General features: G+C 38.2%; 1 protein-coding gene across 2 annotated transcripts in view; it reads left to right on the top strand.

Moving 5' to 3' along the window:
• Positions 1-24,282, top strand: part of CRIM1 (cysteine rich transmembrane BMP regulator 1) — a 194,278-nt gene that overhangs the window by 130,772 nt on the left and 39,224 nt on the right. For both annotated transcript variants that reach the window (XM_075089307.1, XM_075089306.1), the window contains 2 exons: positions 1,336-1,533; positions 19,588-19,716. In XM_075089307.1, coding sequence (XP_074945408.1) covers positions 1,336-1,533; positions 19,588-19,716 — 327 coding nt within the window. The remainder of the gene's footprint in view (positions 1-1,335; positions 1,534-19,587; positions 19,717-24,282) is intronic.

The raw sequence follows: 24,282 nt of genomic DNA, 5'->3' as shown, positions 1-24,282 counted from the left end.
CCATTTTGCTAAAATTAGGACTATCACTAAAATTCAGTATAGAAGTGAATGCCAGGTAGAAGTTTTACACAGTTTCACTCCGAATGTTCAGAGTTTGATAGTGTCATAAACTTGATACAATGTCTTATAATAAGACAACAGCTTTTTGGACTGCTACTGGTTTTATCTAGATTTAACATGGATTGCTCCCTTTTAAAGGGGATTGATGAAACCTGAGAGTCCTGGCCTTCCCCCCCCTTCATTTTAGACAGGACGTGTCTTTTTTCCCAAATCCCTCAAACCTAATGCTTTCTGAAAATTGACTTATGGGTAAATGACTTCTGCTTATTTCTGCTATCTGATGTCTGCTAAAAGCAAAGTTTTTAGTTGTATTTATTGGTTTTAATATATTGAATTTGCTTTCATATGTAACTTGTACTATTGTTTGCTCTGAAAACTTTATGGTCGTTGCTGTATGTTCTCAGATCTTTAATTTTTGAGTTTAACAGTTATCTTTTTATTAGCCACCATGATAAGTTGCACATGTTCACATGCATATATTTTTACTATTAATATCAGCATTGCTTATCTCACTTCTGAAGAGTAAAACATGTTCTTTCTGAAGGGTAAAAGCTGCTTTTATTTCAAGTCATGAATTGGCATATACAGAGTCTAAATACCTGAGTCTTAATTTGATTGCTAGCAGGTAAGTGGGCCTTGTGGCTTTTCAGGGTTGAAATGAAATTGAAAACTGAGCCAGATAATCTGTCCAGGAAAACTAGAGTATCTCTAAAAGTGCGATGAGATGTAGCTTAAGGCAGACTCCATGTTCCAGCAGGAAACGTGCCAGAGATCTCATCTATAAAATAGTGGTGCGATGCTGACAGGAGTCATTCCAAGGATTCACTGAGGTATTTTCAGTTCCCCTCAGCATTTAAGTTGGTACACAAAAAATGGATCAATAGATCTAAGATCCTTTTTTTTTTTGAAGAAAGAAATCAGAAAATCCAAAAATCAAGCCTGTTAAAAACCATTACCCAGCCATTTGTAGATATAGTCTCCATTCTAGATCTGTTTGCTTACAATATTTGAGTTGAAATAGTGAAAAATACCTGAATTTATGAATGTTCAGTATAAGTTGACTTGACTTTTTCAACAGTAAATTGCAATATTGAAATATCTAAGCTGTTACCTGTCTTATTTTATCACTGTATACCAGAGTGTGGTTCTTTTAAGGTTTAATAGTGGCTGCACTTAACCGATTTGAGGTAATGTATTGCAGTTATTCATATATAAAGTTTAGGCATAAAAGGGAAGATAAAACTTACTGTTCACTTGCAATTTGTCTCATTTCAGACCCAGTTTATCCAGTAAATAACCCTGCTGGCTGCTATGCCAATGGTCAGATCCAAGCTCATGGTGACCGCTGGCGAGAGGACGACTGTACTTTCTGCCAGTGCATCAATGGAGATCCGCACTGTGTTGCAACAGCCTGTGGGCAGAGCTGTCTAAATCCTGTTAAAGTCCCTGGGGAGTGCTGCCCAGTTTGTGAAGGTAATACTGATATTTCCTCTATTACGCTTCAGTATGTCATGGCTGCTGCTTATCCTGGTTCACTTTAAAATTTTGGAGGATTGAAGTAGCTGGTACAGCATTGCCTGTGACTGAATAAAGTAGTGAAGGTGGGAGAAATAAGCACGGTTTAACTACATCTGTATGTGGCAATACCTGATACTCTTTTGGCCCAAAATAATATAGTAAGAGATGATTTAAAATCAGTATTGTTCACTAATTTTACTCTTAGTTTTGCTTAAAGCCTATTAATATATATAGGAGACGTTAAAAGATTAAAACGTTCATCAGCTGGTATTACTGATAATTAGATTATTCCTCATTTCTTATTTATCAGTGTTATTTAGTTACAGCTATGTCCAATATCAAACTATATTGTGCAAAAAGATTTTTAATTTTTGTTTGAATAAAAGATCATTATTTCAGTGAAACTTAGAGGATGATGTTATCTGGGAGTTAGATTGATTTTTAGAGTTTAAAATGCAGATTTCATTACCTTGTGGAAATAGAAATATATCTTTTATAACTGATGGAGTCTTTAACTTAATCATACGGTAAACGCTTGCCCTGCCTGGCAGCGGAAATGTGAAGATTTGCAAACTGAGGCATTAAAAAAAAAGATTTAAAATTTGTATAGATGTCTGTATGTTCAGGGTTGCTTTTTATGGAGTAGTTTTTCATCATGAAAAACACCAGATTTCTAAGTTTAGAAATGGTTAATCTAGACCTGTCTTCAGAGCCATCTTCACAGTGTACAGATGCTTGTGGGTGCACAGTGAGCTACAGCTTATGTTTTTCCTGTTCCACCTCTGATAGAACAAAATGAATTTTGTGTAACTGCATGTGTCTCGGGGCCCTTGTTGGATTGCAGTATCCATCCAAGTTCACTGGGTTGCTTACTTTTTAGGATAAATCTGAGGAGAATAAAGATTTCTTACAGGTGCTCTTTCATTCCAAAATTCACATCACAAGATATGAGGAAGGTGTCTGATAATGTATAAAAGCTGCTGGTGAATTATAGAAAGTTGCTACTTGCAATGAAATAATTTTACGATGGGGAAGCAGGTTAACTGCTTTTAAACGCCGGTGATACCCTCATGATGGATATCAGAGTATGTGCTGTCACATCTCATTATTTAGGATGTATGTGAGCAAGCTTGGGAAGGTAGTACAGAAAGAGAGGCTGATGGAGGTATTTTCAATATGCTGAGGGGATCTTTTTCTTCAGTGAGAGAAGGGATAGACAAATGTCTCAGTCTTCCTCTTCCAGACTGGATAAAATGTATGAGGGTTAATTGGATTAAATGCTTATCTATATCAGACAGAGATAATTATGATGAATCGTGGGAAGCAAACATGGGGTATAGCGTAGGCTCCCGTCGTTCATTACTAAAGGTTGCAACACAGCCAAGCTGGTGCTTCGTTAACATACCACACTAATGCCTCTACAGTGCTTTCAAGACACCAGTTAGCTCATCTGGATGAGGTTAGGTAATTCTGTGCTATAACATGTTTCTACTCTTAAAAGTAGAACTGGCTAGCAACTGCTTAAGTTCATAAAACTTTTTTTGTTTTTGGGGGGAGCGGTATTAAATTATACTTACGATACAAATTATGTCAAATAGATCAAGACTGACAGAATAGCACCATGGAATCAATATTTAAATGAGATTCTTGTGTCATATTAATTATATTCTCTCAGAAAATAATCTGACTTGTTATTTTGTCATGTTAGCACTTAATTGTAGTCATCTGGTTTTGAGTGTGTCATCTGGAGGAGAGTAATACTGAATGGTCTTTTGAGTGACTTCCTAAATTTTCAGCTTTAAAGCATCACATCTGAATGGTGTTTCTTTGATAGTGTATACTGTCAAGTAAACAATCAAGGGGTAATGAAATTACATAAGTGATTGAACCAACAAGTAGTGGAACTAGTTTTAGTTAATGCTAGGAGGAGATTTGAGCATACTCAGGTACCAGTGGTCAGAGGACACCTGAAAACACACTTGAATCCTCTCTTCTTTCTTCCCTTCCCTCCCCACAGCAAACAAAACAAAACAAAACAAACCCAAAATAAAACCAGATTATTATGCTCCTAATGCCAGATTATTTAATTTCAGAGATTTAGGTTTGGGAATATTTCAAGGATTAAAAATCTGGACTGTTAAAACTCAGCAGTGAGTTCAGATGATAAAACCCGAGAGATAAAAAATACAGTTTTTAAGAAGCAGCTTCAGATGACTATGAGAAATTACTTCAGCATGTGACACCTAAAGATTTATCTTGCAATAATAATAAATTTTAAAAATCCTTGAGAAATGAATCAGTCAAGGGTACCAGTAAACTTCTTGCAGTTATGTTTTAGGGTATCAAACAAGCTCAAGGCTGCTAAGCCTTATGATTAGCAGCCTGAATAGAAATTTTTATATATATTGGAGGTCAAGGTATTACCAGATTGGAAGTTTGTTAATTAAGGAGACTTGTGTGTCTTGCTGAATCTGTTAAATTTTTTTGTTGAAAGCTTGCATTAAGAAAATCCCAGAACACTAGGAAAACAATAACCTGTTAGATGTTGGCTGGTTGCAAACTGTGTATTTTTAAGTTATTTTTGAAAAAAGTAAATGTTTGAGCTGACGGCAGCAGGGACTTGTGCATTAGCCATAGACTTATGGCCCACCTCCAATGTCAGATAACACCATGTGTCTTAAGATTTAAATTTGAGATTAATAGCATTTCTACTTGGAGTTTGATACATGGGTAGAAAAAAGTACTGTCTGCTTTCTTTGCAATACAGGTATTACCTAGTGGGCTAACAAGCAAGGGGCTACTTAGAATCATAGCATCATTTAGGTTGGAAACGACCTTTAAGATCAAGTCCAACCATTAATGTAACACTACTAAATCCACCACTAAAGCACGTCCCTGAGTGCCACATATACACATCTTTTTAAATACCTCCAGGGATGGAGACTCAGCCACTTCCCTGGGCAGCCTGTTCCAATGCTTGACAACCCTTCTGGTGAAGAATTTTTTCCTAATACCCAATCTAAACCCCACCCCAGCACAACTTGAGGCCATTTCTTCTTGTCCTGTTGTGTGTTACCTGGGAGAAGAGACTGACACCCCCCTCACTACAGATTCCTTTCAGGTAGTCGTAGAGAGCCATAAGGTCTCCCCTCAGCCTCCTCTTCTCCAGACTAAACACCCCCAGCTCCCTCAGTTGCTCCTCATAAGACTTGTTCTCTAGACCCTTCACCAGCTTTGTTGTCCTTCTCTGGACACGCTCCAGCACCTCAATGTCCTTCTTGTAGTGAGGGGCCCAAAACTGAACACAGTACTCGAGGTGCGGCCTCACCAGTGCTGAGTACAGGGGCACTATCACCTCCCTGCTCCTGCTGGCCACACTGTTCCTGATACAAGCCAGGATGCTGTTGGCCGCCTTGGCCGCCTCAGCACATAGCTGGCTCATGTTCAGGCAGCTGTTGACCAATACCCCCAGGTCCGTTTCCTCCAGGCAGCTCTCCAGCCACTCCTCCCCCAGCCTGTAGCGTTGCATGGGGTTGTTGTGACCCAAGTGCAGGACCTGGAGCTTGGCCTTGTTAAATCTCATACCCTTGGCTCTGGCCCAACAATCCAGCCTGTCCACGTCCCTCTGCAGGGCCTTCCTGCCCTCCAGCAGATCGACACTTCCACCCACACCAGTGTCACCTGCAAACTTACTGAGGGTGCACTCAATCCCCTCATCCAGATCATCAATGAAGATATTGAACAGGACCGGCCCCAACACTAAGCCCTGAGGGACACTGCCTGTGACTGGCCATCAACTGATTTAACTCAGTTCACCACAACTTTTCAGGCCAGGCCAGGCCAGCCAGCCAGTCGTTTACCCAGTGAAGAATATGCCTGTTCAAGCCATGAGCATTAGATTTCTGTTGTCTGTTTTTCTCATTGTAGTAGGACTGAACTGGGAAAGTATATATGCCATGAGAAGACAGGCCTTAAAAATATTGTGTCCTTTGCCCATCTTACTGTCTTGAATTTTGTTTAAATAGTTTTAATGACAACATTGTCCTATCTGAAATGTTGTTTTGTTTCTGTCATCATCCAGCCAGCTGACATGCCTGTTCTCTTAACCAGCTAGGCTGCATTGGTTGGTGCTCTTTCCCCTTTTTAATCAGTGTCTCACTCATTTTCCTGAGGGTCATTTCTGTTGTCACGGTTCTGCTTCTAATACTGCTTCATCGGTGACCTGCAGGGGTGGTGGGATCAGGGAAGAAGAAAGTCCTGACTGGGAAGCTGACTGACAAATCAATCTCTTGATTCTAATGTTACTAATGAAAAAGATGTGCAATGCATTTGGTGAAGATCTGCAAGCAATAAAATACATTCCAGACACAGTTTTTCCTAAGAGAAATTAAAAACCTTCAGTGTCAGCCATGTGCTGCTTTTCTGCATACTGCCCCATTAAATCTATATCTGTAGCTTAACCTTAATTTTACAGTGTAGTGTATGAGCAGAAGTGTTAACAGAATGGAAGCGCAAATGTTACTAATGCTGCACTAATAGCTTAAATCTGCTGTCCTGTGCTCTCGTCCTTTTTCCCCATCCTTTTGCATCTCTTCTCTCCTTCTCTTCAGCACAGAAGACCAAAAATGGGCTAAGTTATGGGATCACTGACATTATATAGTATCATATTTTCAACTGTGCAAGTTATTAGAGAAAGGGTTTCAAGGGAGAAAGCCATGTAACTTAGTGGTATATTCAATAAATGGGCAAAATTAATGTAAACCTAGCAGGGGATTTTGAGATAGTAGTTCACTAGTGATTGTAAGGATAAACATAGCTCACTTTATACTTTTCTTGTGAATGACTCCCAGTTCTCACTGACATCTCAACTCACGCTGTTCAATCCATGGAGAATATACCACAGTGAAATACTGTTCTGTTTGTAGATCAGTTTAAAATAACCATGTATGGTAATTCTGAAGTCGTATTATAGAATTTCATCATGAATATACTTTACTTTTCTACTGTTACATGTATTCTATATTACATTTCTTAAGCTATAGCTCTTAGTTTTTGCATGAATGACTTAATTTTTTGGGACTAGTGCAGAGTGTAGGAAACTTTCTGCTAGAATCCTAATGATGCTTCAGCTCTAAAGCAGAAAGAAGACTGATGCCTGTTGAAAACTTACTTTTGTCAATTTAGTTGCTGATGGACTAGTTCAAGCCTGTATTTCTTTTTAAAAATAGGCCTCAGATGAAGAACAATAATGCAGACTTTCTATGCTTATCACTATTTTTTTTAAGTATGCATTTATTTCTCATCAGACTTCTGTTTACATGTGAAAGAGATCCAGCTTGCCAGTGGCCAGATTCAACTGTGTGAACTTCAAGCATGTCAGATACTAGCTCTTTAGTATGTGAAACAAAATATTTAGTCAAAGATGTTTCTATCAATTATTTTGATTTGAGTGTTGAAGAATCAAGTGGGGTTCGTAGGACATGAAACTGATGGACAAATTGTAACCAAAGCTGCCTGTGGATCTGGCCTGGCTGCGGCTCATCCCCAGTAAATGGTTATTAGTACCAGTCACTTCTGGCTTTCCTTGCTCTGTCTTCCATCTAAATGCTGCTGCACTTACAGCACTGCCAATTCAGTTATTTCCTGGCTGGTTTATAATCAATTTCAGTGAAAGGAGATACCTATTCAGGTAGATAAGTTTACATTCCTGCAGCTACAGAAGGATAAAATTATTCTTGGATTACATCTTCAAAAAATTTTTCAGAGAATCAGATATGATGTAGTAGAAATTCTCTGAACGCAGGTTCTTGAAATACCAGCACGGTGTGTCAGCACACAAATGTATTCAGCTTGTGACCATAGTAAATTCAGAGTGAAGCAGAACTTTCCCACTCCCACATGAAGAAAATCCTGGTGTTTTTACTACAGCAGTGAGAAAACCAGACTTGTAGAGACTGAAGTTATACAGAAATAGCTGTTCATGGCTTTCTAAATTAGAGATCAAGGAGTAGCAACTGCGATATGTAATATTACCATACAGAATTAATTTGTATGAGTTTTTCCACAGTAGACCCTTTTTAATACTTCTTCACACACTGATGTATACATATCCATAGTGTATACCCTGTGTGTGTACCCCACAGGATGCACATTCCAGTGTTGATTGGACAGCCAAATTGGCTTGAAATGTGTAATTTTCTGAATGCTTGCCTGGGGTTTGTTGGACTTGGAGAAGAGGATAACTATCCAGCTCTGCCCACCTCTTCCATACTTGAGTCTTGTCTACCAGTGCTGCTGGTAGAAGGGGAGTGTGAGTGCAGGGCTTGAGGTGCTTTATGCTGGAGCTCCTGGGGGCGATTGGCGGATGTAAGAGACAGGAAGATGGGTAGGTTCATAGAGAACAGGGGGTATGTATGCGTGTAGCGCTCCAATACAATGGGGCTGTATACGGATTTAGACTTCAAAGCTGTGGGCAGCCTTTCTTGATTTGTGTTGTAGTTGGTATCCACCAGTATCTCTGCTGGGTCCAGTTCTGTTTGACATTTTCACTAGCTCAGATCAAAGCTAAATTTACTTTATCTACAGACAACAAAGCTAAAAAGGGCAGCCAGCATCTTGGAGAGCAGAGTATGAATTTGTATGCTTATTTTAAAGCAGAGAGCTGGCAGAAAAATGTTGGCCAAATTCAGCACGGGGAAAATACAGTGCACTAAACTTGGAAGAGACTCTTCATGAGTCCTGAACCAGAGTAATTGTTAAATAGCAGTTCTCTGGGAGAAGTCTGGTGATTAAAGGGAAAGAAGTTGTTGATGTGGATTAATGGAGCCTTGAGAAGGCAAACACCGTGCTGAAATTACTATCAAGAATACAGTTTGCAAGACCTGAAGTAATCCTTTTTGCTGTCTTTCGTATGGGTGGGTATGTCCCTAGCTGACATAGTAGGTCCTTGGTCCTTCTCCAGACCTTGTTCTGCTGAAAGAGATGTAGGCAGGCTGGAAAGAGTCAAAAGGAGAGCAATGAGGACAGTCCAAACTTCACAAAACATGTCTTTGGAAGACAGACTGAATAAATTGAGTTGGTTTAACTTAAAGAGAAAATGATGAAATTGGAATGAGAAGATATATCTTCAAGTGCCTAAAAGGCTGTTGCAAAGAAAAAGACAGGATGAGCAAAAATGGAACTGAATTGCAAGAGGGAAGATGCGTTTTAGAGGAAAGCAGAAAACTGTGAGGAGCACAGAACTCCTGTGGCATGTCGTGAGCAAGTTTGTCTTTTTGATGCATTCAGAGCATGGCAGTTTGTATTTTCAGCCTCAGTGAAAGGAGATTTGCTCATAAAGTTGCATACATAACTGAAAGCAATAATAGTAATTAATGAGTAGTTTTCAGTGTTTATGCAAGTGATGTCTGTGGCTCACCAATATATAGCTGCTGGGTTTTTTAAGTAAACATCAAAGTGATCAAAGCCCTTTTGGCAAGACCTCTTGTTACAGTATGTCCGCTCCTGTCACTTGCCAATTTTCCCATGCAGTAGTGCCTCTGGGATGTACTGGGGCAAGCGGTGTGTAGAAAAAAGCCCGGGGTGTGAGCAGGAAACTGGCTACCTCAAGGTGAGTGTGTCTGGGTGGGGAAGGCAGAAAGCAAGGGCTACCAATAAGGCATGAGGCTAGAGACAGGCACATTGAGACAGTGTCATGTGGAAGGGAAAACCTTAATTCATCAGCCTGTCCCCAAACTCAAGCTCTTCAGTCCATGCAGCTTCTCAAGGCAGGCACCTCCCTTCACTGGTGAGAGCTGGGAAAAGCAGGCCCATCACTTTCTGTGGATCCAACACAAAGAATTAGTTTTAAGCTTCTGAGGGATGCTTCTATAGCTGCTGTGATGATATTGGTCCTTTGGGATTTGCCTTTGTTTGTTTAATCTATTATCTGTTTAGTCTGTTTTTTCTTTCTTTGTTTTCTAGGCTGTGTTCATTAAGAGCCAAGGCTTAGATAGTCATACGGCCCTCTGCTTTCCCCACAGTTTTAGAGCCAGTGGCTTCCTGCAGCATGAGGAAGTCTCAAAGAGAACCCATTTCTACAGATTTAATGAAAACAGACAGCTAGGTAGAAGGAAGAAAGTGATTTTTTTCAAGTGACATAAGGGACTGCAAAAATTTGGTATGTGCTCAAATTTCTTTAGACTCAGAGGTTCTTCACCGGAGCTGGTCTGTGCACCTGTCCCATCAGAGGTAACCAGATCCATAGGCAATCAGGTTTCTGTAAGTACTGCTGCTTACAGAACTGCTTGCTTCCTGTTGGGCTCCATTGGTGTGGTTTAAGTAGCAATTCCATTTTTAATGGTTTTACCAAAAAAAGTGAATACTGGAGCTTAAAATTGCTATTTAGTGTCGATATATGATAATACATGAATAACACCAAAAAGCTGCAGTGATAGAAATAACCATGTTTCCCTCAGGCCATCTGCATCTGTGGACAGCCATCTGCAAATCGGAATATTAGTTGTGTTCACAGAAAGTAAATATTGGGTTGGATAGTATGAAAATACCTGATTTTTTTTTTTTTTTAAACAAGATATTAATACAAACGCTCAGCACTGGCACTGATGCCAAAAATGTCCCTCAAGAAAGTCTATGGTCACTTCCATTCCCTTCTGGCAGACACCAGAGGCTCAGGCTTTTCACGGGGAAAGCTGTAACCCAGTCTGCTGATACACAGTAATTGGTTATCTCGCAGTACGTCCTTCTGTGTGAGAGCCCTCAGGTACAGGTGGCAGGGCGCCAGCATAAGCTGTGAATGAGAAATTAAGTGTTAAACAAAATCCCCTCAGAGGATTTTCATGAATAAGGCCCGCATTACTTCGCTGTCATTATGGCTGACACTTTATCTTCACAAAAAGAAATTAACATTTTCATCAATAAAGGGCTCCAAACTCTAGCTGAGATGTAATTCAGTTCAGTTCCTTTAGCGTGTCCAACACTTCATTAAGTAAAAACAGGCAGTAGAGTCCAGTGAAAAGAAATTTGATTCATTCAGGATGAAGTCAGTGGTAGTGAGCAGTGTTCACCGGCACAGGATTTGTGCCCAGAGATCTCCTTAGAGTGTGAAGTATAAGTTATTGTTCGGCAGCAGCACTGTAGCTCTCAACCAGCCTTTTCATCAAAGTCAATTAAGGGATGCAAACGCCATGCTGCAGAGAATTGGGCTTATGTTTGCCAGATCATGATTTAGTATAGTGGTTTTAGACAAGGCAGCTGAGGCTGTTGAACCACGCAATCCAGGGTATAATGAAACCTACTGACAATGAAAGTCTCTCTAAGTTTAAGAAAGTCAGGAAGACTATACTAATATAAAATAACCTTTTCCTAATTTTCAGTGATTGATCGTTAAGTTCAGTAGAAAACCACTGAAAGGATAAATAACCAAAGAATCCTAATGAATATCTATCAATGCAGCAGCAAAGGATGTCTCACGTATAAAGAACCTCATGGATCCTCTAATTAATTCTTTTCAGTGCCTATAGCATTCATAGATTTGCCCCAGATGCATGCTAATTTAGTGTTTGCTGTATCTTCACCTAGTAACAATAACTGAATGGCCTTCTTACCTGTTTGGACATTTCTTGATAGACAGGTTTAATTGATTCTGCTTCAAGAAAGGTGGTTATTTCATAGCGTCACTCCACCTAAAATTGTCCAAAAAGTCTTATCAGCATTAAAATACATTTGAAGGGTATACATGCCTGTTAAGCTGAAAACTGGAAGAACTTATTATGAGAGACAAAAGTTTTTAACTTCACATCTTGAGAGTGGAAAGTTTATGAGTATTTTGATTGCGTCACTGCAAAAAAGAACCCTGCTGCCATGCAGCTTTCGTTCATAGAGGGCTTCTTCAGTTTGCAACAGTAAAAATAGTGTTGGATTATAGTAGTTACTTTTGAGGAAAAAAGACATATTTAAGTAGTTTCAGGGGGACAGTATGAGTAAAATTTGAAAGAGAAGCCTGCCAAACTGAGTTATGTGTTTGGAAGTATTAGTGAATATATTTTCAGAGTCATTTGTGACATTAGAAATTTATCACATCTTAAGTCCTTGCGTACATTTTATAAATAGTTATGTGATGCTGAATCGTTGAACACTGATCTTTAACACAGATAGCTAAATGCTGGGAAAAAAAATCCTGTGAGGCATTAGATATTTCAAACCCAGGAAGGAAATTCTCTTGCCCAGGACTGATATTTTTCATGTAATGAACTGGAGGGGCGGGGAAGGCTGGAATGCGAACTATGAGGATGGAAAACATTTAGTCACTCTTGGAATGATATGAATGTTTTTACAGGAAGCCTAAGTAAACACACATGCTGCTGCTTAGTAGGCTGCAGTTAACTTTTTTGGACAGCAGACAAAATTCAAACAAGTATGCAGACTCGAATAAAAGGCTGTGGAGCAGCACACCCTTCAGGACCAGTTTTTAGCCAGTTATCATAAAAAGCAGTAGGTAAAAAGTGAAATTGCTGTTCACTTACCTTTTTTTTTTTTTTTAACTTAATTTTTATAGTAAATCCTTGAATGCACCGATGCTGTATTTCTTTAAGTCAGTAGGTGCTGGTTTTGTAGGATTAGAATGTGTTAATCCTTTTAGAGATAGTTTGTGTTATAAAATACTACAGAAGAGGGAGCTATTTCACTTCCCCAAACACAGGCATGTTCTTTAGTATTGATGTTAGATGACTTTCTCCATGTGTAGAACATGGTTTTGATGCATTTTTCCTTCCTCCCCCAGAAAAGGTTTTAATTTCATTCTCCCAGTGAGATGTTGAGCTTTCTAGAATCCTCTTCTGTTGAGCTTATTCTTTGTACATGGCTAACACTTTCTCCAAATATCCCAACACCAACCACTGCAGATTCGAAATGTGTTGCTATTTTATGTGTTGTTCTCGCTGTGGTTAAAAATCACTGTAAATTAAATGTGTAAATTTCAGAGTGTTATTTTTTTTAATTTGTGCCTGAGCACAAGACGACCGTTATACAAAGTTTCTTATTGTTGTCCCTCCTTAAAAAACAAAATAAATCCTAACCCACAACAACAAAAAAAAAAACCAACCCATAGTTAATTATTGCTAAAAGTATTGGAAATATCAAAGGGCAGAAATTGGAATTATTTTATTTGTTTTCTCATACCAAAAAGAGGGGTGTTTTTGTGATCAGTACTGCTGGTCTGAAGGTAGGGAGAAGATACATAGTGGTGCTTGCAGGTGGATATAAAGCTTCCCTGTGCTCTACACTGAAAATCTGTTTCCGTGTTCCAGCCTCTTTAATAATATGCCCAAGGAATTAATCTATTTTATCTGACTGTCTTTAGTTAAACTATAGACTGGTTCACATTACCAAGATGGGGATATGAAGTGCAGGTTGGGGAGTTGTACATAAAAATCCAACAAGGCATGAAAACCATGAATACATACATAAAACGCCTGCAGTCTTGGGATCCAAAACGTCCTCTGGACTGCTGTCAACCCCACACTGTGTTGTAGTTTGTTACTGTGGCATTTCCAAATAATATTGCGATATGTTTAGGACACTTTACACCAAACATCGGTAGGACTTGTTAGCTTTCAAGCATATGTGCATGGAGTGATACTGAGTAGAGCTGCTCTGGGAGCACGGATAAAGATGATGAAGAGGAGAAGTCAGACCTTCTGTGCCTGCTTTGCTGGAGTAACCATTGTGCTTGAATCAAAGTAATTGAAGCCAGGTGTTCAATGCATACTTCTGTCATACATTTATGGGAAGGAAAAATACAGTAATTTTATTCTAATAGGGATAGGGTGGGGTTTTTCCCTTCTGTATTGACAGGGAAACATTTACAAGCAGAATTAAAAACTGAATGGTTCAGTAGTGTAAAATACCTGTCCCCTTATTTGTGGTACTTTTGGGTTAAGATATATAATGGTTCAGATTTCTAACAGTCGATTAGAAGCAGCAGTAGAGGTTCCCTATTCGCTTGTAAATTAATTTGTGTTTAACAATGTTATATTTAACCATGTGCAGAAGAAAAAACTTAGAACACAATAGTTACTTCCCTACTTAAAACCAATTTTGTCAAAGCCTGGAGTAGGCATTTCCTTCGCATGGTATTACTGAAAGTGTGAAACAAAACCTGTTTTGAGTTAAAATATTGCATTCCAAACTAAACAAAGCAAAGACCTTGTTTTAAGTGTTTTTCATGTCAATAATAATAATAAAAATACCTTGCCAATAGGTGACGCATGTATCAACTTAAAGGAGGACAAAAAGTGAGACTGATTAAAGGTGGCTGTGGCTGTTCCTAGGTAATGCTTCAGAGAGAATAAGTTTTGCTTCTTAAATAAAGAGCTACTCTTTAAGTCATTAAGTGGATTTCAGAGAAGTGGTATTAGGCAAACATGTACTTTTATTGCAGAAGGAAGGTAATCAGTACTTGGCAAAAGCATACAGAAATCATCAGAAATTGTAATGTTTGTCTTTGGATTTCAGTTCTCTGATTTGGATCCACCGAGGATATTGCTGCTTTCACTGGAAATGTCCTGAGTTTGTGTGAAAGTGAAATTCACGGAGTCATGCAAGTTGGAAAGGACCACCAGAGGTTTTCTGGTCCTACCTCCTGCTCAGAGCACGTCCAGTGGCAGCAGGATCTCAGGGCCTCGTCCCAGTTAAGTTTTGAGTATTTTCAAGGATGGAGATCTCACAGCCTCTCTAGGACTCTGTCATAGTTAGACCACCCATGTGGTTTAAAAGAAAGAACAAAACTTTGATAAAAGTTGTAACTTCTGATGTTCTTGCTTGTATTCGTTGCCTCTCGTCTTAGCCTGGAGCACTGCCACAATGAACCAGGCCTTGTCATCTTTGAACCTTCCGTTAGGTAGTAGTAGACATCAGTAGGATGTCCCCTTTGCCCTCCTTCTCTAGGCTGAGCAAGCCATGGTGTCTCAGCCTTTCCTCACACCCCAGCTGCTGCAGCCCCAGACTACCTTGGTGGCCTGTGCTGTACTTGCTCAGGTGTGTTACTGACTCTCTTCTGCTGAGGAGCCCAAAGCTGGACACTCCTGCTGTGGGCTCGCAAGTGCTCAGCGGAGGGGAAGCATCCTGTCCCTGCACCCGTAGGCTGTGCTCCTGCTGACAGAGGTCCCTCCTGTTCTTCACACAAATGAAACTAAATGCTTGGTGTTCTCATAATGCATGCGGCTTTGCAGTAGTACAGTTAAGTGGAATTGCTCTTTGTTTTCTGATAGAAATTCCAGGGCCAGAGTTCAGATTTTGAACAACTAAAAATGATAGGAAGATGGGTATAATTTTTCATTCTGGTACCAGCCTTAGGGGGGATTTTTTTGTTCTCTTTAAAATTAACTGAAGAATTATGTAAATGAAATCTCCAAAGGTCAAAGGAAAAATTAAATCTTCAGTGAATAGTTCATTTTTAATATTCAGATAAACAGTAGAAGTCAACAAGATTACAATAAAGTGTCTCTGATTTGGTTGGTTGGATTGAATTGTTTTGTTTTCCAGGGCTTCAGCAATCAACAGTGAATTTTAGCTTGCTTTCTCTTTTTGATAAATGTAATTGATCAAACTTTGTGTATAATAAAATTTTAATCCCAAGAAACTTCCCCTAGTCTACCTGAAACATGGATGCATCAGCTTCTCTCCATCTTTCAGTTTCTGAAGTCTTAAGATAATGCTCTGCTGAAGATTTCAGCAGTCATCCAAGTATAACAAGAGAAGATCTGTGTATGAGGCACAGTACTAGACCAGGTCAATCGTCCTGTGTTCTTGTGTACGTGTGTGTGTGTATTATTTCACTTTTTTTAACAGATGAAAGCACCTGCTCTTTGTAATACAGGCTGTCACATCAGTCACAGAAGTCAGATGTCTCAAACAACAGAAAATAGTAGGAGAGGGGCCTGGGAATGGTGTTTTTTTCATATCACAAAAGCATCCTGGATAGAAAAATATCAGTGAAGATGGTCTTATTCCACCTTGCGAACTTGCTTTTTGTGATGCTTCAGTTCTTGTGTTGCTATTGCTAATGTAGCCTCTGTATGGACAAAGCCAGCTCCAGGCATTACTTGGATGTCGCTGTCTTCCCTTCTTCCCCTGTAAATGCACAGTTAGATTTCAAGCTGGGATGAACAAGTTTCAGGGTTTTGATCACATACCCTAATATTTTCTAGTGGGCCAGTCAGACTGACGATTTCAAAATTTTGGAAGTTATTTTTAAGTACATGGCAGCATAAATAAAATAATTCAAAGGTTTTTATCAACCTCCCAGCAGGCAAAATAATAATCTTCTGCACTAAAGTTCAGCATAGAAAGTGTCAGACTCAAAGGGAGTATATGAAAACAAAATGTTTTAATAGCAATCAGCATTTAACCTTATATACAAGTACTTCACACCGGCAAAAATCTGTATGCTATTGAAAATATCCATCGTTTTCACCCAACCTCTCTTCAATACCCTTCTCATTTTCTTCTCTCTTTCTACGGTGTAGTTGCATTGTTGTAAAGTACACAGACAGAAACAGCACCCGTTTTTCCCACCCATTGTCTGTGCACATGTGCACTGGATCTTTCTTCTGCCGTTTCTACCAAGAGCAGCAGTGAAAGCCTAGCTCAGATCATGCAACGGTACATGCTTTTTCAAGCTTAGCTCTGCTTGCCTATTCAAATAGCCAGAAGCCTGGCAGAGAAGAGCTGGCTTTATTTGTTGAGTCTTGTCTAGCGAAGTGAAAAGGGCTGATTTTCCACCCCCCCCCCCCCCCGGCTGCATTTTTGCACATGTGGGGGTAGGGAATGAAATTATTTCTTTTGTCCTCTACTTGCAGCTCACTGAGAAGCAGGCATGCATATCAAATTACTGTATCTCAGGGCTTACCTTTAGGGACAGGAGGGAGAAAAACCACATTTGTAAGCTTGTCTGGAAACACTGAGGATGCTGAGAGCAGACACAAAAGACAGGAGGTAATAGAATAATAAAACACAACAAATGGAGGAGTAACAAATTAGTATAATGACAGTTTAATTTTGTCCCTTGTAAGAAATACCACATTACTGGATGTATTTTGGGGGAGATTATTGTGTCAGTGTTTCCAAGACAAAAGACCATCAAAACACAGAAGTATAGCTTTGAAAATTCACCACAAAAAAGATATAACAAGGGGTTTTTTTTCTAGATATTAAATTATACCTGCAAATAAAGTTATCTTGAGGGGTGAACTTCAGTGATGGGGGTAAAACACAATCCTGTTTTTCTCTAGGTTTAGTTTACACCCAAGTGGATCAACAAATATTAAACTCCATTTCAGCCTTCAAGGAGTATTTGTTGGTTTTTTAACTACATATTTTTACCTAACTGTTCTGCAGCCAGATGGTAAAGCTACGGTCTCCTTCATTTTTCCAGGTCTTGTTACTGTCTGTGAACTTCTTTGTTCACTTGCTTTGGGTAGCATTAACGATTCATATGACTTGTTGTGGTTTTAACTACCAGTGGTTATAAACATTACTGTGGCTTTTTTGTTGTTTGAAGCATAGGGTTTGGGCGGGCTGGCTGGCCGGCCAGTAACCTGAACGTAGCTTCAGGGTAGCTGTTGTATTCTGGTCTTCTGCACGTTTAGGGTATTTTGGGTAGAGAATGCAGTGAGGTAGGAAAGGAGGTTTTCAGAAAAGGCACCAGATGCTAAAAATCAGTTTGTTTGCAAAGCCCGTTTATATACTCTGAGTACTAAACAGGTGGGATTAATTCTTACAGTTTCCGGAATATATTATTGATATATATCAATATGTTCTTGATCCCTAAACTAATGGTTTGTTGAAGTTGCAAATGTTATATATTGGGCATGAATAAGATTTTCTCAGTTTACTAAATGAACTTGAAAGCAAATAAGAGTTTACTGAGATTAGAAGAAACCTAGTTTGGGAATCTATGGATTCTAAAATACATTGCGCATTCTGGTTACTCTTCCATACTACACTTGCAGACTCAGAGCTGTGAAATGAGTAATTTACAGAAAATTTTGCAATCTTTTATTTGACCCAAAACCTAGTGATCTGTATTAAATACTTAGAAAAAAATCTGAAAGTTTTCATTTCAGCTAAAAGTGCTTTGAGAGGTCTACAGACACACAGATGCCATTGTCCAAATTTCCAGCTTGCATTTGAAAAAGCTGTTGGTGGTATTTTATATACATATAACATGTATAGCTACTTTTCCTACAAAAACTACACGGGCAATGGAATTTGAATGTTATTTCAAAACTTTCAGCAAAGTGAGGCATGTGAGCCGTGACTTCTGAGATAGAAGTTTGAAGTCGTCTAACTTCACTGTAGTGCCTTTCATGCAGTTTTTCCCTCCAAACTCTGTACTTAGCTGACCTAATTTAAAAAGGATTAAAAATGTTCATCCGCTGTATAAACTGTTGTGAAGGGAATAGTAGGGCTGGGGAGAAGCTATGAAAGCTGAAAGATGTGAAAGACAATGAAAGCTGAAAAGCATGTTCTCATAATGGGATCATGTTCACTTGACCGGAAGGCATGGGTGCAAAAGCTGCCTGCCTGGACATGGAACCCATAGGCAAAGAAACTCACATTTTGGTTAACAATGTATAGTTTTAACAACTTGATCGGTGCTGAGTAGTATTTTACCATCGGTCTGAGAGTAAAGACTAGCTGCCTTTAATTAAGAATAGCAAAATCTGCCTTCCAGTTTATTTGGTTTGGGAATGAGAGATGTGGCCACCTCCAATCCACGAAAATGTGCATCCTGTATAGAACATATTATGGTTTATTGCCCTGATGGTTAGTATAATGTTTCTCCATATTTTCACAATTTATCAATTCATGTATTGAATTTTTTTAAAATGTAACTTCCTTTTAGTCTTCATTTCTTGAGATGGAGGTACAAGATAAACTCAAAGAATTGAAAACAGTGAAATAAAAGCTCACAGTTAGTTCTTCAGAAGTCATGCAATTTGTGTTTCCTGAATGCTTTAGTTTAATGTTGATAATGCTCATAACTATAAATTCATTGGTTCTTAAGTGTTTGAATTCTACGAAAAATACAAGATAGACCAAATTAGTCTGACAGAGCAAAAAGTCTTTTAGGAAAAGTGTTTCATTCATTCTGTATCCTGTTTTATGGTGGTAGTCTTGAGGTTCCTTGTTGTTTTCATAAGTAATTGGATTTTATCTGTATTCTAACAACTTTGTGTACTAAAACGCATTAATATTTCTGGCTACCGTATGTATTAAAACAAATTTCACACTCCAGCGTATTTAAGTGGTGTCCAGAAGTATTATGCTGTTCATAAATACTTAATAGTTAGCAATAATACCCTCAACTTCAAAAAGCATAATCTGTTACTGCAAAGTATATTGTAAGAAGTGATGTTTTCAATGAATAGACATGTTAAATGGTTCCCAGAGATCCCAGTGTATTTTACATACCCTTTAGGTATTCAGAGTCTCTTCTGCTTTAAATTTCAGTTGAAGTTACCTTAATCACACAGAGAAAGTTTTGATCTAATAAATCACATGCTTTGACTTGCAGCTTGATAGTATCAATCAACTGAGCTTTGCGGAAAGTTCTGTTCAGTTTCCAAAGTAAAAATATCTGCACGAAGTTTTTATTAAATACTTTTGGAGAAAAGTGGGCAAAATAAGTATTTTACGTTCTGTTTTAAACTGCATATGCGGGAAAGCTGATTTCATAGTGAACAAAAAAAAGTAGCATTTTTTTACCTGTTACAGTATTTCAAAAATTTTATGCAGCTTCATACCATTTGTGGTGAGTGTACATCACTTCAAAACAAAGTCTGTCTCTTGAATTGTTTCAGAAGTACTAAGAATATTCATTAATCAGAAGCATATTAATTAAAAATTATCCTTTTCACTGTTGCATTGTGTATGCCTTTTTGCAAAGTTAATTAAAATACTCGAGTAGTCTCAAATTTATTTGTTCTTTTTTTTTCTTACCTTCAGAACCAACATACATCACAATAGGTCCACCCACCTGTGAGATTCTGGTGAACTGCACTTTGACTGAAAAAGACTGTATCTATAGTTTCAAACTGGACCAAAATGGTTGCCGCATTTGTCAGTGCAAAACTAGTGAGTATGCAAAAATAAAGTGGCTTCTACCTTTTATATCAAGCTGTATGTGAAATGCTAGTATGGTGTTTTCTCCATTCATAATGATGATTATATGTTGTGTTAGTATGCATGTGCTTTGTAGTTGTTCATCCTTAAAGGATAGGTTCCTGTCTTCTGCCATTGCTTGTTTGCTTGCTTAAAATATGTTTGGAGGAAAACATAAAATATTTGATTTCAGGTGAAAATTAACAGCTAGGTAGAAAAGATAATAATTTGGGACTTCATATTCATTCAGACTTTGAGATGTCTTGTCAAAATTCCACATTTCATTTTCCTCTGTGTAAAGAGTTAAAGGGCATCCAGGTTTGTGCACTTCAAAAACTCTTATTGCTAAACAACCTATTTTCAACTTAGCTATTTTTCCTCAAAACTTAAATTTTGAGGATAAATTATTGAAAATTATATGCTGGGGGGGGTGTATGTAGAAACATATCCACTTGCAAGTTTATTTCTATAACATATTCTTATATTTATATTATGGATATTACTTTAGTTAGGATTTATGCAGGCTTTAACATCTATTTCTTCCCCAAGGAAAATCATTGTGCCTTGTGTGTATCAGTGAAGCAGCAAAAATATATTTTCTGTATGTGCTTCCTTAAGAATTTGATGTTTACAGATTAAATATAAAGCAAGGTCAGGTTGATTGTTGGAATTGCCTAACAAAGGACACCTGTGGAGTACTAGCATCAGCTGCAGGATGCATCACTCTGGCTGCCAGCCCAGCCTAGGAGTGAGTTTAAACTCTTTGCAATTTCATTGTAGTTCTGCAGATTCCTGGTAGCCTCTGAGGCTTTCTCAACTAAAGTATTTCTCTGTTCCCCTTCTTCTGATTTCTGTCTGCCCATTCTCAGCCACTTTCTAAACAAATGTGACTATTTTAGGGGTGCCCAGTGGAAATGGTCAAAATAAAACTCTTAATTGGTACAAACTAAAGAATTTTGGGATTGGATTGGTGTTCTGCTTAAGGAGAAAGAAAAGGATTTGTCCTGCCTTTTTAAACTTTTTTTCTGGGGAAATGTACTTTTTTTTTATTTCCGTAAGGTAAAGGGCAGGACATCTTAATAACAAGTAAATATATGGGAAGCAATAATGTCATTGTGGTAATACAGAAATAATACAAGATAATAAGTTGTATTCGTGACAAGGATGACTTTCCATAGATTGCAGCCAAGCTATTGCATACACGCCTTACTTAGTTCTTCCTAAGGACAAAATTAGAAATGTAAGTTCTGCTTTTAACATTGTATTTGGATTTTTCTTCCTTTTTTATTGTTTATAATTGATTAGGGAGTTTGACACAAACAAGAAGATGGACATACTCAACAAATTTCATCATCTATGTCTGTGCGTGCAGCGCTTCTCTCCATCACTCCAAAGGGTAATTTCTTTTGTTCTAGATTAGCAGGTTGCACGCGACACATAGCACATCCTGGGAAGTCTCTGTTCTTGCTTGGAGTGTTCCTGATTAAGTAGTGCTTAAGAACCTATTCAAGGGAATCTTTTTCTTGCCAAATTTCCTTGAAATCATTTTCACTTTGCAGCAGCAAACTGTTTGGAGCAAACTTAATAGTATCATTTGTCTCTCATCTTTTTTTCAGTTAAATAACTTCAATTGTAGATTGCTTTAAAATCTCAGTTTTCTAAAGAAGTGAAGAAAAATAACAGCTTGGAAGTCTTCATCACTTGGTGATTATCAGGCAAAATGACAGAATTATAATTCTTCTGTCAAGTAATATCTCTCACTTGCAAGGCTCTGGACAAAGGAGTGTGTCAGCACTGAGAAGAAAGGAGTTTTACATCAAATATGCTGAAAATGTACTGTGCTAATTCTCTGTGATTTGAGATCCTATGTACTTTCACGTCCAAACCAGTTTAGTTGCGTCTTGGCTCTCTAAGAATGTGGGAATGTGTATTACCTTTAGGTCGTGTAGACTTGTGTGGACTTCTGGGAACATCAGTGTCTTTGTACTGCACCCACTTGTTTCTTGCTGGTCTAAACTGCTCAACTGAATCAGATTTAGGTGCCTAGGTAAAGGTGGCCCACATGCCCCCATTTACCGTTCGAAGTCATCGTATCCTAATTCTACTAATCTCTTTCCAATAAAGTTTCCTTTTTTACTAATTTCTCTTCAGACATCTCTGCTGAAGATTCATTATACTTCAACCTATTTCAGCCAAAATAAAAGTAAAATGACAAAGTGGAAGAACATAAAGCTTTAAATTGTTCCTCATTAGTACCTCCATTTACATTCCTGTAGCCAGAAATCAGAACAATGGGTTTATTTGAAATAAGTACAGTATCATGAAACTTGTCTGGTGCTTTATTATAATTCAGTTTCAAGTTTATCCAGCTTGACTCAAGCCAGCTGAATGAGAAGGAAGAAAGAAGCAGGCAGTAACACTTCTAAAATACAATTCTAATAGAAGTAGTTGATTTTGTCCTTTATCCTTCCTGTTTTTGCAGGATGCAAAAATATGCTGTAACTATATGCAGTGAAAACATGCATGCTGTAAAGTAAAATAAAACTTAAAAAAAAAAAAAAAGGCAGAGGGAGACCACAGTTGTAAGGGAAGGGAGGAAAAAACTACTGCTGAGCAAAGGGTGAGCACAGATAGATATGGGGGGAAGTTTCAGTGTGTAGAGATGGAACCACAAATGATGGAGAGGAAATGATCATACTGACCAGGACCATCTCGAAGCCAAAGCAGCACTAAATGAGGATAAAAGGAGAAAAGTATAATGCAGGATATAGGTAGAACCACTGCAAAATATCAACAATAAAACTAAAGCAGTAGGAAAAACATGAAATGCATTACCAAAAAAAAAAAAAGGTAAGATGATACAAGAACAAGAAACAAATAGAAAAATAACAAAAAAAATGTTACTTGTAGAGTGCAGCAATCACTATTGTGTTTGGAGTGTCTAGGCCTTTGCTTTCATCGGGAGAACTGGAGTGGATTAAAGTCTTTAGGAGGAGGAGTACATTAGGGGAATAAAACAAGAGCAGCAATTGGCTCTTTGAAAGGCAGGACTCCTGATGCTCCGAATAGGACGAACGGGCACATCGAATAATGCCTGCTGATGGCAGTAACATAGGATTTAAAACGTGACAGTTGTTGCTGGAGAGTAAATCATTCTTCAGTGAGAGTCTGCAGTGAGGGCCAGTATTTCATCTGGCCTTTATTCCCTCTGTTATATTCATTAAAAAGAAAAAGCCTTTAAAATCTCTCCAGCAAGTTAGATTATAGCGTTTTACCCCAAATGAAGTGAACATGAAGTACTGTTCAGCTAGGTAACTGCGAGCATGTATGGCTTTAGTATTTTTTAACCTTTTAAATCTTACTGAAAATCAAATTAAATTAGAACATTGCTGTCAATTTTTAAAATTGACTTCATTTAGAAGGCTTACCTTTGCAGTTACAAGACGCAATTGTCATGCAGTTTCATTAATTCCAGACTGCTTATGGAGAGACACAATTGTAGAAGTGTGAGATGAGTCGTTTCCTTGCACATTGTAGTGCACCATCATCCACTTCATATTATGGTCTCTTTTGCCTGTCAAAGCAAAGCATAAAACTGCTATTCAAAAATTAGAAATCTTGATATATTGTTTGTTTCCACAGTTCTCTAGACATAAAACCATCCCTTTCCCCCAAATACATCCTATATAGATACTGAAATATTTTTGGAAGAGTGTTGATACCTTTTCCTTAAATGAGAAGAAAATGTATTCTACCATGGAGTTAAAAAAGGAGGTACTAGTATTCATTCTATACTAGCAGATATCTGCAACATGAGCTTCAACATTCTGGCCAGTCACACCATCTCCCTTTATAGCTGATGAAGCGACATGGAATTTGGGTTTGGCAGTGTGGCACTTCCTTTAGTTGTGTAGATATTCAAAGGCAGGATTGGAAGGTTTGACAAAAGTTAGGTAGGTGTATCTATGGGCTGTCTGTAAATGGCAGCAGTTAAGGCACTGAAAGAGTGAATGGAGAAAAAGCCTAAGAAATGGGAGAGTACACCTCTTTTCTGTGTGCTAATCCTTCTGTAGTTAGAGTTTAGGATGAGGGTTCCTAACCTTTCACTCTTCCTAGGCAAAATTTGAATATTTCATTACTTTTTTCCTGTAAATAATCCGTACTCAGGGATGTGTTCTGAACACTTCAAAACTCCCTGAGTGTTAATTTTGTCATTTAAATAAATGTATTTTATGTTTATTTTGATATCAAAGTAAGGTGGGACAAATAACCATACACAGTACTTGCAAGAAGTGTACACTTCAGACAATGCAAGATTCCTGGAAATAGTAAAGTAACATAGATTAGGTAACACTTTTCTATTTTAGTAACAATTATCTCCCATTGCTACCTTGATTTAGCAACAAATTCCGTGTGTGGGAGGAGAGAAACAACAAAAAAACCAAAGACAGTCCAGGTAGCCTCCCTTAGTGAAAGGAGAGTGCATCCTGGATTTTTGAATAATTTTGTAGACCTGGCAGAAAAAGGATGTTTTATTAT

This window comes from Phalacrocorax aristotelis, chromosome 3 (assembly GCF_949628215.1).
Source record: "Phalacrocorax aristotelis chromosome 3, bGulAri2.1, whole genome shotgun sequence".
In the NCBI taxonomy this organism is placed as follows: Eukaryota; Metazoa; Chordata; class Aves; order Suliformes; family Phalacrocoracidae; genus Phalacrocorax; species Phalacrocorax aristotelis.
This window is presented reverse-complemented; position numbering and strand designations above follow the sequence as displayed.